Source organism: Adiantum capillus-veneris, chromosome 13, assembly GCF_014529385.1.
Source record: "Adiantum capillus-veneris isolate H3 chromosome 13, ASM1452938v2, whole genome shotgun sequence".
Lineage (NCBI taxonomy): Eukaryota > Viridiplantae > Streptophyta > Polypodiopsida > Polypodiales > Pteridaceae > Adiantum > Adiantum capillus-veneris.
The window spans coordinates 79,286,272-79,300,885 of NC_140943.1; the positions used below are offsets into that span (position 1 = coordinate 79,286,272).

General features: G+C 40.2%; 1 protein-coding gene across 1 annotated transcript; it reads right to left on the bottom strand.

Moving 5' to 3' along the window:
• Window positions 1-2,696: 2,696 nt before the first annotated feature.
• LOC147444312 (uncharacterized) lies at window positions 2,697-11,237 on the bottom strand. Its single transcript, XM_086528095.1, has 11 exons — window positions 10,958-11,237; window positions 5,567-5,766; window positions 4,248-4,538; window positions 4,079-4,168; window positions 3,909-4,007; window positions 3,746-3,814; window positions 3,531-3,635; window positions 3,369-3,449; window positions 3,207-3,281; window positions 3,069-3,131; window positions 2,697-2,969 (listed from the first exon to the last, which is right to left on the bottom strand). Exons 1-11 carry the CDS (start codon window positions 11,235-11,237, stop codon window positions 2,697-2,699), a joined length of 1,626 nt encoding a protein of 541 aa, XP_086384221.1.
• Window positions 11,238-14,614: the final 3,377 nt, after the last annotated feature.

The following is a 14,614-nucleotide window of genomic DNA, read 5'->3' on the forward strand; positions in this document are numbered from 1 at the left end:
AAAAACCCCTAAAAGATCATTTTACTAACGGCGCGCGAGGGGGCATTCCAAAATTGTGGAATGCCTCCTCGCGCGCCGTTAGTAAAAAGCCCCTTTCTTCCTCTTTTAGGAAGCTTTTTTGAGAGGAAAATGTCAAAAAACCTCTAAAAAGGGGCTTTCTTGAAAGATAAGTGTCCAAAAACCACTAAAAAGAGATTTTTATTAACAGCCCGCAGGGGAGCATTCTAGAATTTTAGAATGCCTCCTCGCGCGCCTTAAGTAAAAAGCCCATTTTTTGGGGTGTTTTGACATTTTTTGCCTCTCTGGATGTCGGAATGAGACAAGTAGACATTCGTTTTTAGGGTATTTTGGCGTTCCGAACACAGTGGTGGTGTCAAAAGCCTCAAAATCTATCACTATTTCCCAGTTTGTGACTTTTCAAGTTCCAATGATGACGTAAGCTACATTGAATGCATCGTACCTGCCTCCTGAAAAAGACGCTCACATTAAATAAAAAAGTGACCGTTTTCAAGGACGATTGAGAATATAAATCTACTTTTTAGAGTGTCTGGTTGTCCTTTTGGACGTACTCACAAGGTGCAAGTGCATTTTAAAAAAATTTTCTAGAGAGAGAAACACAATTTCTTACAAGGCCCTCCAAATGACCTCCGAAATTTTCTAATGGGTGTGGATTCCCCGCTCCCCCTCCCTCTTTTGCTCGTGTACTTTTCTTGTGTTGTCGATTGCAGTGTGGTTGAGTGCAACCCCGAACTGAGGTCCGTGTATGGAGAGAGAGAGAGAGAGAGAGAGAGAGAGAGAGAGAGAGAGAGAGACGGGTTTGTGTGTGTCGGCAATGTGGATTCTAGAATAGAGGTGTTGGGTGTGTGATATGTGGTAGAACTTCTTGTGAAGCATGTGCGTGCATTGGTGTGTCAAAAGGAGCATTTGTAGGTGAGATAATGTGGATTTTGAAGGTGAATCCTAGTGGATTTTGAAGATGAATCCTAGTGGATTGCGATGTTGTGTTTACCTTGGCTGTAGAGAGGCGCACATTTTTTGTTACAGGAGTGTACCCCCTTCCCCCTTTTCAACGTCATGACAATCAAGGGTAGGCTCATGCATACCAAGAGCTCCAAGTGATCCGAAAATAGAAAAAAGGGGTTGATCACATGCAAAGCCAAACTAAGAATGGAAAGATTGGTAACAGATAGCAAGATGCTCACACGCCCTTAAAGGGCCAATTTTTTTGCATTTGGGGATTTTTTTTGGTGAATGTGAGCTCCAGGGAGGAGGTTTCTTAGGTTCTCGACAAGAAGAACAAGGAGGAGAGCTCCAATAGAGGAGGTGCAAACGAGGGCTGTCGGGTCGTGTTTTTTGTGCTCTTCAAGGCCATGCTACTAATGGATCTTGTTGTACATGGTATTCTCTAACAGAGTGAAGCCATCATTGTCGCTTCTTGGTGTTGATTTCCCCTTCTCTTTTTGTTGGCAAATATGCCATGAGCGGACGCTAGCATAGCAAGAACAAAACCAACAACTCTATGTCAGCCAAAAATGAAACTTAACCCGTAGGTGCATGGAAACAAGAAGATGGATTTCAAGCACCTTCTCGACCTTCTAAGACAATCTCTACTCAAGGAATTTAAATATAAATGTTCTATGCACTAGTGAAAGCAACTCAACCTACGATGCTCATGCTATCCAAAACTAGACCAAACGCGTTTGAAATGTCACGAGACACATAGGACACACTAGTGCAGCCAGATCCAGTCGACCCATCGATAAACCAAATTCATGTATGTGAACTTTACCAAGGTTATGGCAGAGTCCTTGTGCAAGTACATGATGCAAGATAAAGCAGGCGCCGCCAAGGTATGGATGCAAAGTGTGGCATTTGGGAGGTCGAAGGTGGGTTTCAACCCTACTAGATGGAGAAATGATGGCGAGATGGGCTTCATCACGTGGACACCGCCAGGTCTGAGAGGAACTCCAGAAGGGGGATGAGCATGGGCAGCTAATTATGGCCGAGAGAGAGCTTTTGAAGTCAGGCTCGGCAAGATCATAAAGGGGAGCGACCAGGGCTTGCCAGCAAGCAACCAAGGGTGGCGGTGCAAAAGTTTGAAAGGGGAGAGCCGGGGCTGCAACTGGCAAGGAGGGGGGCTGAAAAAACAAGAGGAGGGTGCAGATTACAAGGAGGTGCAGGGGAGCATCGGCCACGGTAGGGGAAGCACAAGGAGATTTTGACATGTTACCATATAGAAAAAAATATAAATTTGCTAGATGATTCACTAGTTTGAATACACACAACTAGTAAAAGTGCAAACTAGCAACTGTGAGACAGTTTCTAGTTGGTCAATCTAGTAATTTTGTTACTATATGGAAAATGGTACTACCATATAGTAGCTAAGTTGCTAGATCTAACTAGAAACTCTTCCCACTTGCTAGTTTGACCTTACTGTGTCAAACTAGTTAATCATCTAGCAAATCCAAACTAATAAGTCACCAAGTAAATCTAAACTAGTTAATGACCTAGAAAATTTATTAAACTAGGTAGACATATAGAAAATCTAAACTAGTAGAATGTATGCTAAGTCAAATCTTTAAGTGATTCAGGAAATGATTTAATCAACTTAACAAGAGAGGTACATGTAACCAAATATGAAAGTTCAATAAGATAATGTCACTTTCAAACACATAGAAGTTTCAAAGATACAAATCTCAATCTTCATTTTCCAACTCCACATCTTTGAGTGACAAAGCTCCTACCTTATCAAAATTGATACAAACTATGCTCTTCACTAAGAGCCAAGTCACTAAATCCTCACACATGGTAAAAGAATTGGTGTCACCCGCCTTCCTCTTGAAGAAGGAATGTGTTTTTTTGAGAGCAGTATAAGTAGGTTTTACAAGATGATAAATGTCTTCAACCTTCTTAGTACCAAGCCATTTCATTAGAATGGCTTCTTTATCACTTACACATAACTCTCGTGCCTACAAAAAAATAACAAAGAGTATCAGTCATCATCTAGTTAAACTCTATGTGTATTAGTCAAAGTATAGTGCAAGTAGTACACCTAACAAAATACACACCTTTTTTTCTAAAACAGATCTTTCATCAATAATACTCTCTTCTCTGGATCCACTTGATAGTTCCTAAACATGAAAACAATATAGTTTTAATCCTAGTTACCAAGATTTCATTTATATAGCTTAACTTAACCAATTTACCTTTTTCTTTTTGTTATTGGAAACCTTTGAAGCTTTCTCCTTTTTTTTGAGAAGCTCCTGAAGCTTACTCGTAGCCTAAAAACACGACACACAACAACTAATAAAAGAAAGTAAAATCCAATATCGATCAAGCTACTCAACACAAATATATTACTAGCATACCTTTCTTTTTCGCACACTTTTTCTAGGGAGCAGATCTACATTTGAATCGCAAAATTCACTTGAAGTGTTATCTTTCATTTTCTATATACCAAACAATCACAATAATCAAGCAATACAAAAAATGTATTTTATGCATCAAACAACATAACTTCAAACTCAAACCTTGTTCTCTACATGGTTATGATCAACACCATGTGAACTCTCATAAGATTTTTTTTCTTCCAAAGCAACCCCAAAGCTCCCATCTGATATAAATCTTTGATACTCCTAAATAAAAAATAATCATAATTTAAGTGAAATATATATATATATATATATATAGATAGATAGATAGATAGAGAGAGAGAGAGAGAGAGAGAGAGTACTTTTGAACATACCTCATAAGCATCATTTTCTTCATCATTATTTTGCCAAGGAATTTCTGGAATATATACTTCTACATCTTCCTAAGTTTTCATAAATAAACCATAAACAAATTTAACTTTAAGAACACACATTTAGAAGCTCAAGATGAATAGTGTGTAGTAACCAATGACTCACATTAGCTGGTGCCTCCTTTTCCATCTTGTTTTCAATTACCACAATAGTATCCATGTCAGTAAGCTTTGCCAAAGCATTGTCATCGTGAGCATTCTCTACCTATTGAAAATAAAATGTAGATAAAAAAAAGCATCAAATAAGCCACTAAGTATTCATGCTAACTATCTTACCATTTTGTTAGGAGAATCATCTTTATCCAAGTCATTGGATTCTCCATGTTGCATCCCAACATCCTTATCATGTAAATCATTATTTATGGCCTATATTTGCATTAAAAATATCTTGTAAGTATAAAACACACAAAAAACATATCTTTATTAATGCATTAAATAACCATACCGTAGATCCACTCGAGGAAGACGTTGATTGGTGGGCCTTTCGTTTGGTATACTTGCGCTTAGCGGCAAGAGACTTGATACACCATAAATAAATATCCTCCTCCTTCCAAGGATAAGAAGCTCCATCTATGACAATGTCTTTGAGTTTGCCTATGTTGTCTTCAATGATGCTCATAACTTGACTCTTTCGTTCAAGATTGTTTCGAAGGTCACCAATAGAGTCAACTTTTGCAAACCATTTTCCCACCTCCCCATAGTTAGAGTAAAACACTCTATATTGATCCGGATGATACTTCAAAAGAAAATTTCTACCATAAAGCTTCCCTGCATCTCTATGTGTGGGAGGTGGAGGTCTAAACACCTGGTCATATATCTTTGGATCATATTTAGTTGCACAAGGTGGATCCCCATGTGTAGTAATGCTAGTAGGATTTCCTAAAATTCTTTTGTTCCCAGCATAATTGGCTCTCCATACACTCAACTCTTTGAGAGCTTCATCATGAGGTTTCGAAAGCAATGCAGCTAAAATAGATTGCGGACAACTCATATTTACCCTAACAAAGTCAAACAAGCACACACATATAAAAATAATTAACAACCACCAATAAAAAAAAGTTAAATCACTTTAAAAAAAAGAGACTTAAGTCAATATAGACATATCTAAGTAGTGGGTTACAAAATTAAATATAGACTTGACACATTGTATACATGCTCAAATAGTGGGGTACAAAATTAAATGTAAACTTGACACATTTTAGACATGTTCAAATAGTGAATTACAAAATATAATCATTCATTGGAGCGCCATATAATAGGTACCCAATGATCAAGCTCCCCTAGCTTAGTGATCTTTTTCTTCTTCACTACAACCCAACCTTCGAGCAGAAACAGACAACTATCCCAACTTCTCCATTCATTCTCCTCTATTTGAACTTTCCAAATATTGCTTTGATGCATAGGAGGCTTTAGTATAGCAAGCTTTGCCATTTGTTCCTCACAGTTTATTTCCCTAACCACGGCATGCTTCAATTGTTCCACACCTCCATTTTCGATGCATACTTTTACTATATCATGCTCTTGGAGCCATAAAGGAACATTTCCACATTGTCCTTCCTCTAGCAATCTATCCCTTCTCTTTAAGTCTTTCACTTCATAAGCTATGAACTTATGTCCTCGCGATAATGGCATTGGAATAAACTTATGTAGCAAAGATGAGATTGGGCGAATACAATCCCAAGTGAAGGGCAACGGTATCTTTTCAAGGACACTCATTCCTGTAACTGTATCAATAAGTAATCGTTCTGAATGAGTATCACCTACAATGCATTGCTTATAGTATCTCCCTGCAAAGAAAAGCATGGACTTTCCTTGATGCTGCATAGAGAAAAAAGAAGTTATACAAGCTTTCCAATGGCCCCTTTCCTCTACTTGTTGATTTATATCATCAACCTTCACCACCACATCAGAGACAACTTTGTATATTTCCCCTCTGAAGAGAACCTTGTCATACGCCTTTACTTCTGCAATAGGACTTCAAAATTGAAACACAAGCTAATTAGGGCCTAAGGGTTCAATTCATGTGGTCATAATTGCATTTTAGGTACAGATTTATGTTGTGAGACATTATACGCGTATAATATTCATGTGCTCAAAATTGAGTGATATTTCACATGTGCATAGCTCTTATCATGTACATCATGGGTATATGCATGAATTTCAATTTGGATGTTATTTGGACAAGTTATGACCATTACAACTCCCTACAAGCTTTGAAGCTGGATTTTGGCTTAGTTTTGAGTAAATGAGGCTCAGATGGGGTGAAACTAGGTAGATGCTCTCATAATCATGTTGTAAAGTCTAAGAGGGGTTCAAGTAAGTCTTTAGATTCATTTTTTGGCTAGTGAGACATCATACGCGTATAATGTCTACTTTGTCAAAAATGGCTCAAACCTAAAGTGTAAGTGGGCATTAGCATGGCATAGCCTCCTGTGATATTAGAAGTTGATTTGGGTTTCTCCTCATGTGCTTGGAGCGCGCCAATACTCAATCATAGAGCTTTGGATTCCGATGCTTGGGTTAAGATGGGTATACAAATACAAAATTTGATGATACTTGGGCTTTGGGTTAATATTAATGGGATAAAGACATTGGAAGTAAGAAATCTCGCCATAAGTATCATTTGGCCCTTTGGAGACATCATACGCATATAATGTCTCTTTTGATATTTTTGGCCCAGACTTTATTTGTAGCACCCCCATGTGATTGGGAATCCTTTGATCATCTCATATTTTGATTTGGATATGAGTCATGTGTTTGGGGGCATAGAGCATTCTTTTTGCCAGGATTTTCTGATTTTGGGCTCCAAGTGGTCATAACCTTGCCCAAATTTGTCCAAAATTGAATGCATGGCTTTTATACAATATGGTGAACATGCTTTTGATGAAAAATGTGGATTTTGGCATCTGTATAAGAGATTAGACATTATTCGCGTATAAAGTCTTTTGATACAAAATAGCTTGAGATTCCATAGGTAGGCTGTGTATGGCTTGCAAGATGTCCATGATCACTTATTTGAATTTGCGCTTGTCAATTGGTGTCAAAGAGCTTCAAGAGGTTTTTGCACACAGAATTCCGCTCTTTTGAATGATTGAAGGTCAAAAGACGTACATCCAATTGTGATGAAAATGTGTTAAGGAGCTCATAATGATGTGTATAAATAGTTAGAGTTTTCAAAACCACAACATCCTATCGATTCAAGACTTTTAGACATTATATGCGTATAATGTCTACTTTGGAATTTTTGGCTTAAACTTGTGATAGAGGTAGCTCTTGATGTGTGCATGGCTCTGATAGGTGAAAATTTGAAATTGGACTAGTGCTCATGAGCTCAAGGTCATAGAACAATTTATAACACTTTGATTTAGAAATTGATGTGAGTGGTGATCAAAACATGCCCAAAGTTGGTGTAGGGGCTATATGTGATATGCTTCACAATTTTGGATGTTCAAATTGCTGGCAAAATTCCTTTGTGACAGGTATAGACTTTATACACATATAATGTCTACTTTTGAAAAATGTATTTCTGAGCATAGGCATATGATGTATAGTCTATGTACATGTTGTGTGTAAAATTTCACTTGATTTGAAGCACTTTTGATAAGTCCAAAGTCAAATAATGGGATTAGGATGAGACTTTGCATTTTTTGGGTCTTGAGTACTCTATTTGGCTCCAAATCTCATGAAATCTTATGCGCTCCATGTTTAGGGTATGCAAAATGGGTTGGTGAAGTCGAGTGATTTTTGTGGAAAACCTGACTGTGAGACATCATATGTGTATGATGTCTCTATTGATAAAAAGTGATTTTGATGCCTTGGGTTGTCTTGTGCTTGTGTCCCCCATCCCTACTAGCTTGTTTTCAACTCAAAAAGTCAAATGTTCAGCTTAGAAACTCCCTGTTTGGAATTTTAATCTTCGAAATATATTTCTTTATTTGATGTATCATTTGAACTCACAGATACCCTTTTTGGTGATTTGTCGCTCAAAAAGCGTCTTTTGATGAGGAGATGGTCAGCAACAATTTTTCTTGATTTTTGACCTTACATGTTGGTTTTTGCATGTGAAGTTTGGCAGCAAACGGACACCTTGCTTGGCTGTGAGGACCAAATGACGCTTTGCATGTCCGAAACTTTTTTTTTTTTTGCAAAACTCACAATTGTGAGTGGATAGTATTAAGAACATCAGAAATATACACCAACCTCGAGTTAGACTGAGCCTTGACAGGGAAACCACAACTAGTCCAAGGCTTTACTTATTACGAGATGTCATCATGACATGTATTGTTCTAGACCAGTCCTCTGAGGCTTGTTTGCCTTCGATCATGTGGATTTTCAATCTGCTCTCTCGTATGATTTCACAAAAGCTTGCCACAGCCATATCCCCCTCAAACACGTGGCAGTTTCTTACTTGCCAAATATGGTGAAAGAAGTAGTACCTGATTATTTGAGTGTAGACAAGAAAAGCAGGACTTCCCAACCTTCTACTACCAAAGAACAGATCAGTCTTGAAGAACTTCATTTGCCATGTCCTTTGAATCCACTTGCATACTTTCCCAGCCATGCCACTGATTTCCTGGCATCCCATGAAAAGGTGGGCTAGGTCTTCACTATCTATTCTGCACCCTGAACAACGATCAGACCCGATTCATCTTTCTTGTATCTTTACGCCTATCAGCAGAGCACCCCACATCACTTTCCATAGAAATATCTTCATATACTGAGGCCACCTTGGCTTCCAGATGTTCTCCATGACTCCCTCCCACCGTTTTTCCATCCAATGCCTCTTCCATAATTTGTTGAGGGGGCTACACCAATTCTCCTCGTGCATTAATGCATGGTAATTGCCTTTAGAATGTGGTTTCCAAAAGAGGCTACTCCTGGGCCATTTCCAAGCATCCCATTCAAAGTTGGAATCACCACCTTATCAAGCTCTTTCATCACCCTGTAGACTAGTAAGATCTCAACGCCATTCAGTTGAAATTGGATGGCTAAAAAGTCAAGAGTTTTCCAGCAATTATTGTTGCCATCCCAAAATTGCTCTAGTTGAACGAGCCCCTTATTATTCACATTCCTGGCTATTTCTATCCAATAAGGGCTTTGTGGAGGCTCCAATATTTTAGAGAGCCAAGGGGACCAGTGTAATATGGAGTTCTTAAAGTATCTGGCTGCTTGGTCTACCGGGCGAGCAACTATCTCCCATCTAACCCATTGCCATGGTCGGGAGGTTTTTGTGTTGTTCTTCCAAAGAAACCTTTTCACTGGTTTTAAGAATTCTTTCCAGTTACACTTAGCCATCTTGAGCACGGGGCTGAGGAAAGCAATATACGGGATCATAAAAGCATTAATTACTCTAATCCGGCTTTGGAAGGGGAGCTGAACAAACTCCCATCTTCTCATTTTTGAGCTTATTTTTTCAAGGACCCATTGAAATCTTTGCCTGTGGGTTACGTCCACCCCTACGGGGGCTCTTAGGTGTCTGAATACACTCCCTTTTGAGATAATCTCTCATGTCCAGATTGCAGGGTCAAAAGAGTCGTTCTTCTACAGGGAGATAAGTCTTGACTTCTCTATATTGCACTTGGATCTCGAGGCCATGAAAAATGTTTGCACAATCTCTAGACCTATCCTGAAAACTTGAGGGCACGCCTTCAAGAATAGGAGCGAACCATCTACGAACATTTTGGCCAATAGCTGGTCGTTGCCCGGTAATGCCAGACCTTGAATCTCTCCCCGTGCAACACTGGCTTTGAGCATCGTAATGAGAGGATGCAACCCGATGGGGGGCGAAAAGCAAGGGGACCAGGGGACATCCTTGCTTAATAGACCTTTTAACCTCAAAAGAGCCCACAATTCTGTCATTAAACAGGAGCTCTGATTGGCTACCAATGCCTAGTGTGCGTATGAGGCGACAAAGGCGAGGCCCAAAGCCTAGAGCTCCCATGACTTCTTCTATAAAGGACCATTCTATTCTATCATAGGCTTTGTCGAGGTCCAGCTGCAGAAAGATGCACTCTTGCTTGGAGAAGGATGCATACTCTATTCCTACTATTGCTGCCAAGATATTGTCATGTATAGATCTCCCTTTAACGAACCCATGTTGATGGGGAGGAATGATCCAACTCAGGAGGGGGGCAAGTCTGAGATCTATCGCCTTGGCAATAATTTTGTATGCTACTGACATCATCGTAATGGGACGCCAATGTTTAAGTTGAGAGCAGCAGATCTGTTTGGGGATGGGCTTGATAAGCCCTCTCTTAACACTTGCATACAACGACTCTTCGAAAACAACTTGATTGGCCATCCGTGTGACTGGACCCTTGAGATCATCCCAAAATTCCCTGAAGAATTCAGCCTTCAGTTTATCCCAACTGGGGGACTTTTCATTGCCAAGAGCTTTTAGTGCCGCTGAGCATTCCTCCTCAGAGAAGGCCATTTCCATGCGGTTGGCTTCCTCCTGGGGAACCTTCTTTTCCACACTCCCAAGTAAAGACGCTCGGTCTTCTTCCACTTCTTGAGATTGTGTCTCTGGGTGGCCAATAATCTGGCTGAGATAACTGAGCATAAGTCCAGCCATCTCATTTTGGTTTTGAATTGAATTCCCTTTCTCATCATCGAGCACTTGCACGCGGCCTCGACTCTTCCTCACTTTCAGAGTCCTAAAAAAATGTGCTTGGTTTGAAGGCTCTAGTTGAAGAAAAGTTTCCCTAGAGAGCAATCTTGCCTTCTTGATTTCCTCCAGCTGCTCGTTGGCCAGGTGAGATTTAGCTTCAAGCCATCGCTTGTGCTCATCCTTGATAGCCAGTCCGGCAGCCTTCCTAGAGGCTAATTGTGCTACCTCCTCTGTGAGATGTTTGATATGTGGCTCATTGGCTTTTTTAACCCAAGGACCCGAAGTTTTGATAGCTTTTTGTACACTCTGAACAAATAGATTCCAAGCACTAGGTTTATTCATCCCCACATCTTTCTTGAGCTTTCCCAATGCTTTCTTGGTGATGCTTCTGAAAAGAGGGTCTTTGAACAGGTGTGTCCCTGTAACCAGAATCTTTTTCTCCCCTCTCGGGGATTGCCCCCCCCCCTCCTTTATCTTTCTTGAGCTATAAGTGTAATGGCATGTGATCGGAGAGGCTTTTTGTTGAGACTACCTTAATCTCTAACGTCGATGAGATCCAGTCAGCTTGATGAGAGCAAAAGAATCTGTCCAACCGGGAGGCAGTGCGGACATACGGAAGGCTTGTATAGGTGAATCCAGGCATGATGTTCCATGTCCCACTTCCCACAAGTCAATCATAGCCCACTTCTTTTTTGAGACAGCCTGTATACTGGCGGAGCCTATTTTTTCCTTGCTTTTCTTGACCATATTGAAATCTCCAACTATCAGCCGCTCCCCTTTGATCGGAGTATTCCTGAGCTGCATCCACAGTTTAGCTCTATCCATTGTGTTGCAAGGGCCGTAAACATTTACTATGGTGATAGGTTGATCATCCCATCTAATTCTAACACCAAGGAATCTTCCGGAGGGGTGGTTTAGAACCATCTTTGGCTCCAAATCTCTGTCAGCGATGAACAAGACACCACTAAAACCGTCACTTCCTTCCCCATAAAAGATAAGTTTTTTTCCTACAGCCTGTTTTCTCTTGCTACGAGGATCCAAATGGTGCTCTTGGATGGCCCAGCAATTGACTGCCTTCTCTTTCTTCACTTCTTCCCAGAAGAGAGTGCCCTTCTTCCGGGTTTTTAATCCCTTCACGTTCCAAGATTGAATAGAGAGAGTATTCATCATTGGGAAAGGGGGACAAATTCTTCTGCCTCTAAGAACTCTTCACCAGAGTTCCCATTCAAGTTTTTCTCTTCCATTGGCTCCTTTTCTGTTGGAACCTGCATGGTATCCAGCAGCTTAGAAGTGAAAAGGTCCTCTTGATTCGTCTTCCCCGAAACTTCGAATAAGTTGTCATATAGGAAAGGAAGCTTTGGGAAATCCGGCGGGAGACCTTTGATTTGTCCCAAGGCCCTAGCCTACGCTTTGAACCGTTTACATGAAATATGAGATATTTGTTGCCAGCCCTCATCTTTTGACCTATGAGTTGGAGACATCACGATCTTCTGCATTACTGGAGTGGCCGTTCTTTGCTGAGCAGTGGATGAAAAGCGGTAGCTTTGGGTGGTCTTGCCCTTACCCCGGTTGCCATGATCTTGTTTCTCCACATCTTTATTTGAGTTGAATTTATTTTGACCACCCTCTGCCTTGCCAAGATTTTTAGTAGGCTTATTTGTTGCATCCACTGCATTCGTGCCACCATGTGGGGTAGCTTGTAATTCGCTTCTCTCCATCATCTGGTCTGTAGGCTTTAGCACCTCAGCAAGATACGCCCTCGTATAATGCCCAAAACTTAACTCAATGTTTTGGTCCACTTTTTGATGACATATTTGGGAGTAGGTTACCTTGGCTTATAGACATGCTTGAGACATAACTTCTCATTAAGTTTTGCGTCATTTCAACGATCCCTTCCCGATCTACTTTTGTCGTGCCCGAGGATGTTAGGGTTTTTCTTATTGACCTAAACCCACATTGGAGGTCATAGAGGTGTTTTATTAGGTTAGGGTTAACCCCCTATCAAGTCTTGTAGCTACCAGGTCAATGGTTCGCTACAACCCCATTTCGGTTTCTTTCCCGCGTTGCCACATTGCCGTTTTTTGGATTTTTTCACGGAAGAGAGTATAGAACAAGAAGAGCACATGGTAACAAGTCTACCTCTCATATCTGGCATCGGTCAGTGTGTCATGTGTGTTGTAGGAAGTCGTAGAAGGTCCACGCGCTCTAGGTCTCTCAAGCTCTCTCTCACTTGTGAACAGTGAAAAAGAGCTAATAAGTGGCCCAAATAAACTTATATCGGGATTTCCCGGACCACTTTTTACCAAATTTGACATGTGGTCCTATGTTGTTGTAAAATGTACTTCAGGCTCAAAAAATTCTCCATTTGGACTCTGTTTGCTCTGTTCTCATAAAATTTGTCATTTCATCCAAAAACTGGCCAAATCGGCTTTCTGCAACTTTTCTCATATTTGTACCCTGTCTTCACCAGAAGCTGTCGTTCACTTACTAATCACTCCCATATTTTTCTTTTTTCCCCATGTCACTATTTCACCTACTTTTTTCTATATATGTTTTCAAAAATTAACAAAAATAGAAGAAAAATAGCTAACTTGAACCAAAAAATATCCAAAAATCAAGATAATTAGATAATAGCATAATAAACCACTATGTACATCTATTCGTAGTATTTTTGGCCAGAATTCTCCGTTTTCTCACTTTTTTAGCATCAAAACTGTGATTTTTACATATATACAAACACCTAGAGACTCATCTTGGTGTTTGTCCTTTGTCTCCTGTTTATAACACATTAATTAAAGGCATATATACTCGGTTTAACCAAAGTTCTTGCAATCAAACACAAAAAATCCGTAAAGTCTTCAAAAAAGTGTCCTTTTTTTAACGCTTGTAGTGTGTCGGTTCCGCATTGAGAATGCCTCCCCGCTTCCTAGTTGAAGTCCTCCTGGACAACGGTGTATTTCCCGAGGGTATGTGTTGTGTATGGAAATCAAGAAGGTGCTAATGATGGCCATGTAATGCGGCCCTATATGCATACTCAAGCAATGAATGGAAAAATTAATGTTGTGCAAGAGGAAGATATAAGCATGATGCTTATTGGCATTCGATGTTGAAGCTCCTTGTGAAATATTGATCTTGGTGAAACAATAAGCTCTCCAGTATTTTTGTTCTTTCTTTGATAGACAACAGAGTTGGTGAAACCATGTGGTTGTTCATCACCTATGTATCTTTGGTTGTTTGTTGTTTAGGTATCCAAATCTGAATTGTGGGTATTGTTGGACTGGAACATGTTTTTGGTTGTTTGTTGGAGAAGTGTACTTGAGGTAGTTCCTAAGGTTGTTGTTTTCAAATCCAGATTTTTGCATGATTACTTTGAGCCATAAGTAATTGCTTTGGTACCCATATCTGTTTGTGGCGGAACTTCGATTTCAGCTTGTTGTTTGTAGTGGAGTTCTATGGATAGGTATTTGAGAATTGACTCTTCTCAAACTTTGCAACCTGATCCTTTCTGATCCATATCTGTTTGGTAGCTTTGTTGGACAAAATAGGTTGGGTTCATCATGGTACGCTTTCATGAATTCCCATTGATTGCTTATGACTCGTCGAACTCACGTCGTGGGTAAGAGTATTTGCCATATTGACTTGCTTTTCCTACATAAAAGGTCTCTTTGGAACCCATTGTTGAACAATGGTGGTTTGTAAGGGCTTCTTTGTTGGGATGGTAAAGCCCAATGTGCCGCGCCTAAGTGTTGGGTGGCCAGAGACTATCGGGAACTAACACTGACCATTCATTCTACATAAAAGAATAAGGACTCATAACCCTAACCCTATTGTGTTTGGAGTCCACCCAAACCTGTGTCTCCTCTCTTCTTCTCTCTTCTCCATTGCTACACACACACACACACACACACACACTCTCGCATGCGCACTTCAACTGGTATCAGAGCTCAGGGATTGGGAGCACCATTGGAGCTCAGTGGAGAGGCAGGCAGAGAAGCAGCAAGAACTACAGCATGGTTTTGCAGATCTATTTTGGCCTACCAAAACGTCTTCATTCAAGCCGATTTCCACGATTCTTGATCTATTTTTTTCCTCTTCAACTTTGCATAAGAAAATTTTCTCAAAATCTTCACCAATTTTGAAATATGTCACTCAAACTGCCTGCACGTCTAGGGTACACAGGTGTAGATTTTTACAGATCTGTT